The sequence below is a fragment of the Rhinolophus sinicus genome, linkage group LG13, assembly GCF_036562045.2.
Source record: "Rhinolophus sinicus isolate RSC01 linkage group LG13, ASM3656204v1, whole genome shotgun sequence".
Taxonomy (NCBI): Eukaryota; Metazoa; Chordata; class Mammalia; order Chiroptera; family Rhinolophidae; genus Rhinolophus; species Rhinolophus sinicus.
This window is the reverse complement of record NC_133762.1, coordinates 56,036,766-56,042,155: the sequence shown is the minus strand read 5'-3', so window position 1 is coordinate 56,042,155 and position 5,390 is coordinate 56,036,766. Positions and strand designations below refer to the sequence as shown.

The following is a 5,390-nucleotide window of genomic DNA, read 5'->3' as shown; positions in this document are numbered from 1 at the left end:
CTTCCCTCACCCAGGGCACAGCCCCCTTCCTGATGTCTGTCCCCATCGCCAGATGATCTGGGATTCAGATTCAGGAGCAATGGTGATAGCCGTGGAGTCTTAACAGCTCCACTGAAGACCAGACCAGAATCTCATATTACCATATATGATGAAGTCTGTCAAGAGGTCTGCTAAGACCTGAACCAAGATGGACCATCTGCTTTCCCCATGAAGCGCAAGACCAATTTGGGGGCAATCCCTTTAATTGATGGCACCTTTAAAAATATTTTACCATCAGTATTAAAATGCCTTTATTCTGCACTTCATAACACCTTGTATTAGAGCTACGTCTTTCTTAACACCAAAGCATATATTTGTAACTGCTTTTTCTCACAATCATTTATATGGCTATTTTCCCAGGAACCATACCACTTGAACGGCCAGGACATAAAACCATTTTACAACAGTTATTCTCCCAAGTCTTTTTCCTCTGTTTTTTAGACAGCTGCACCCCAGAGTCCAAATTGCTTTCAGTGGACAACTGTTCTGAGCACATTTCTCCACAAGAAAGTTCAAGAAAGGCCAAGGACAAAGATAAAACAAAAGTTGTGGGTTGTGCAGGTGGACCCACTGCAGGGCACCATCGGAGCAGAGTGTAGAGTGATGGGCAGTCCAGTCCAAGGCATTTTTTCCAGCACTTCAAGTCCACGAAACGGATCAGTCTTGCCAGTGACTGGTCAGTTTAAGAGAACAAGTCCATTCCTAAACTCTAACCAGGTGGCCAACACTTTTTTCCTATCCGAAATTCCTAGCACCTGTTCTGGAAAAGCGGGTATGGAGCTTTCTACCTGGTTCATGCTGCCTGTTCTACATGGAGAACTATGTGTTCACCGGTCAACCGGGCGTCTTCTTGCCCTCAAGCCAAAGAGTGTACAGGTGGTTACCTGCACAGGTACCAAATTTACCAAGACAACTTTATTACTGTCCTTGAGGGACTTGCTTAGGGTAACAGTCCCCACCACCACAACTACCAGTCCCTCCAGCTTGTGAGGAAAAAGGGCAGAGCCAAGAAGCACAAGTAAGGGTTCCCAGGGCTAGCCAGGCACCCCAGCATGCTAGCCACTTCTCGCTGCGCGGTCCTCGCCTTCAGGGCCCCCTCTGCCCGAGCCCCTCCGAGGGGCAGTGGGAGTACTCGTGCCCGGCACTTCCACCTGCCGGCCCAGCCCGCTCTCCCCGTGCCCAGCCCAGGGAGCACCGAGCTACCCGAGCCGCAGCGCCCACTCGGGGCAGGCAGCGAGCACTCACCATTATGCTCTTGCATGTTCGACAGCGACCAGACTAGCAGCGCCACCAAGGCCAGGAAGCAGAGCTGGCTCAGCAGAAGATCCCTCCGGCGACTCCGGCGACGCTCGCGGTCCTCCTCCTCGGGCGACGGCATCCTCGGGAGGCAGGGCAGCGGCCCCAGCGGGGGCCCAGGCGAGCTTTGGCCGCTCCGGTTGCGAGCCGCCGCGGCGGGTAACGCGGCGGGAGGCAGCCCTGCGCTCTGCAGCCACGCGTCCTCGCTGCGCTCCCGCTCGGCCGCCGCCGCCGCCGCCTCCTTTTCCTCTTCCTCCCCGCTGCCGGTCTTCTTCTCGTTTTGATCCTCGTCGTCGCTATCGCTCAGTCCCTCCTCTCCCTCCTCCTCCTCCTCCTCCTCCTCCTCGCCTCGGGCCCGCGCCGCCACCTCCCGGCGCTCAGGGTCCCTCTCTTCCTCGCGCGCCATGGCTCCCACGCTCGGCGTCCGCGCTCGGCCTCGGGCGGCGGCGCGGCGGGAGCGGCGGGGGCGGCCGGGAGGCGGGGGCGGCGGCGGCCGAGGAGGAGGAGGAGCAGGGACGGACCGGCGGGCGGAGGGCCCGCCGCTGGCCAACTCCGCCGGCTGGCGAGGCCACCCGGGCTGGCTCCGGCCTCGCTGGCTGCAGGAGCGCGTCGCCGGGTCGCCAGCCTACTTCATGGTCCGCGCTCGGGGAACCGGGCCCGAGCGGGGCCCGAGCGCGCTGGGAGCACGGCGCGAGGCGGGAGCACGGAGGGCGCAGCTCCCCGCAGCCTGCAGCGAGCAGCCGCTCCTGCGCGGGTGGGGGGCAGTGCGGGGACGTAGCCCAACGCTGGCCAGCACCGCGCAGAGGGGGCGCGTGGGGAGGAGACTGAGCTGGGGAGGAAGCCCCATGCGCAAGTCTTCAATCGTTTGGTGCCAGGGGGGAGGGGGACGGCGCACGAGGCCCCCTCTCGGGAAACACACGCCGCCAAAAGGCGGATCTCCAGGAAGATGGATTCACCCGAAACTTTCGGAGAAACGCAGGGCCTCGTCAACTTCCTCCCCACCCTCTACCCAGAGAGCGGGCGCCGCGAGCGCCCTTAATTGCGAGTGCCCAACCACCGGTCTCGCCTCCTCCTAAAGGCCTCCTGGGTTTTCCTCCGCCCCCTTGTGGGGATCCCCCTACGCGCCAGGCTAGGGACCTGGAACCGAACTCCCCAGAGGTTTTTGGCTCACTAGGGGTGTATTGGCTCCCCGCTCTGGCCCAGGCTTGCACTTTTCTTCCTGATCATTCTGGACCAAGCTGGATGCTCTGGCTAAGGGAAGGGGAGCAACTGGCACTGTCCCTGGGTGAGGCGGCCTGAAGGTCCCTGGCCAATCTTGGGAAGAGGCTCCTGGGCTCCAGGTCTTCAACAGGGAGCATTAGCCTTCCCCTAACTCTGAGGTCAGAGCCCTACTGCCCTCATTCCCCTGCTTCTAGTTCTGCTCCCACCTTCACCTACTGAAGGTGTTGATTGTCCTAGAGCCTGACTGGGCCCACAGCCTTGCAGAAGGTGCACATTTAGAGATGATACCTAGTGATCTGAGGCACACCCACCCTCCCTCCTCAGGCTTCCTGGCTTCCTCCCGCTATTGGCTTGGATGGCTGACAGATGCAGCCCTGAGAAGATGTCTTTGAGGTGAGGCTGAAAACAAAACGGCTTCTTAAAAAAATGATCACCTGGAAAACAGGTGTCTGTCTGAGTGACTGTCTCCATGGAGTCCAATTATATCAGGGAATCTAGCTGCAGATGTCTAGGGAGGTGAGGAGGAAGGAGTGAGCCTCTGTACAGGTTTCTTCACTTCTAAGTCTAGGAGGATCCACAGTGTCTAAGTGTATTCCCACCTGTGGGTGACCTCCTAGCCCACAGCCTCCCAGATCTCACACACACACACACACACACACACACACACACACACACACAGCATCTGGAGACAGGAAGGTCAGAGTAAAGGACAAAGCAGGCCTTCATAGGTGTGTCTTCCTTTCCACAGAGGGGCCATTTCATCCAACAAGACTGGAAGACTTTGCTTCCTAGGCATATCATTTATTTACTTCTGTTCTCAGCTTGGCATCTTGCCAGACACAGAGAGCACCTTTGCTATAATGCCCTTCCCTCCAATGCTCTGTAATGTGGTTGTCCCTTTGCTTTGATTACTGAGGAGGATTTAAAATTATTAAAGTTCCTCCAGGCTGGAGTGGGGGGGGGGGGTGATTCTCCAGTTGCATTATCTCCATCAAACATTCAGAGATCAAGAAACGAAAGTTTAGGAGCCCAGAATACTCTTTCAACTAACCAGGAAAGACACTCAAATAGCTTTTTCTAGTGTAAATAGGAAAAATAAAAGTGAGAGAGGGAATCTGGAACTAATTGGGTTAGAGAATGAACACTACTAGCTCAGGGAAAATTGCCACAGGCACAGGAATTGTGTAATCGGGTATGGGAGAAGTGTCAGGAAGGGAGCAAGAAGGGGGAGGGGGAGAAAGCAAGAACTGGCATTTCCCTGAAAATTCTCTCAGCACCTGCAGTGAGTGAAAGGAAAAGAAAGCAAGGGAGAGACAAAGAGAGAGAGAGATTGGTCCTGTGCCACATAGAAATGATTTTTTACTTACTATTCATTTTGACAAGATTCCTTTTGACTATTCCTTTGACAGAAGGACTATGTCAAAGTACAGCAAAGACAAAGACTGCTGGGGAGGCCAGCCACCACCCAAGGAAGAAAACTGGAGGCTTCTGGTCCCCAACCTGACAATCCCATGGCCTGGTGGGTTCCGCACCCCACACTGTGATGGCTCCTTTGCAGGAAGGAGAGGGAAGTTGTCTTCTCTGGTCAGGAAGTCCATCTCCTCTCCTCCCTCCGACTGGCATGTTGAGGGGGAGCAGAGCAGGCTTTCAAGTCCTATGTCAGCATTGCACAATGGAGACATAACCCAGTGGGCTCCTTTTCCAAGGAAAACAGTTGTGTTCTGCTTCTGCTTCAGAAGCTCTCTTAGGAAACTGAGTTTTGTTAGAAGCAGGATCTGGAATAACTAATGTGTATTTATCTTTCACCATCAGGATCTTCATCAATCCTAAGGTAACTTTTGCCTTTCATTTTTTTATCTCTTTGATTTCACATTTTGTACAGAGAGCCTTAGGGAGAAAATTCCAGGCCCCGATACATTAGTCTGAGAATTTGCTTACTTGGAAAGAGCAATATCATCTCAAGATGTGCTTGGGCCTTCACCCTTTCAGAAATAAGACAGGTGTGTTTACACAGCACCTCCTCACCCTGGACTGGGTGCTGGGGTCACCACCCATGCCCCCTGTTTTTATCTCCCATAAAGTTTCCAGTTTCAGTTCTGTGCAAAGACTTAGGGCCTGATGTACAGGCATAGACGTGGTTCTTCTTTCTCATAGCTCCGCCTTTATAACAAAAAATAAGAAACCTCCCATCACCACATTCACTGACACTCAGCCCAGGCAGCTCTTAATGAGCCGGTGAGGGGGCTTTATCTGTGCCTAGACACGAGCATCTTCTGGGTCCTCCTGCATAATTTCCAGGTCTCCAGCCTCCCCTCACCCACAACACCCAGTCCTGATAGAGCAGTTTCCACAACAAAGCAAGATTGTGTCTCCATAACACCAAGCAATGTCAGTTGTGTCAGATAGACCACTGGGAAGGGAGGAGAGGAAGAATCAGAGAAGCTACTTGCTTGGTGAGGTCACAGCTCAGCCTCCTCTCCACGGCTGCTCCATAGCACAGGGAAATGTGGCCCAATCAAAGAGAGGAAAGACCACTAGATATTCATTTAAAAAAAAAAAAAAAAGGGCTTTAAACACAACAAGGCCAAATGTTGGTGGATAGGGCAATAAAAGGGAGGAACTCCTCCATAAACTGTTCCTGGAACAGTCCTCAGATGTAGCAGCCCCCTCTGTGCCTGCCTGAAGACTTAAACATCCAGGCCTCCCTTCACTGGTCACTGCCTAGCCTTGGGAAACAAGAAATCCCCCGGCTGCTCTTCACCCCCAGTGTCACTCTGTGCATGCACCCAGATCTGGACAAAACCCCAACTTCACCCAGGAAGGCCTGACAAGCG

The 5,390-nt window shown here is 54.3% G+C and overlaps 1 protein-coding gene across 2 annotated transcripts in view; it reads right to left on the bottom strand.

Moving 5' to 3' along the window:
* The window catches only part of SLC24A3 (solute carrier family 24 member 3), a 503,295-nt gene extending 500,891 nt beyond the window's left edge, over positions 1-2,404 (bottom strand). Inside the window, exon 1 of one of the 2 annotated variants that reach the window (XM_019710723.2) lies at positions 1,285-2,404. In XM_019710723.2, coding sequence (XP_019566282.2) covers positions 1,285-1,741 — 457 coding nt within the window. In that variant the 5' untranslated portion in view covers positions 1,742-2,404. The remainder of the gene's footprint in view (positions 1-1,284) is intronic. The other variant, XM_074317336.1, reaches the window with a different exon arrangement.
* Positions 2,405-5,390: the final 2,986 nt, after the last annotated feature.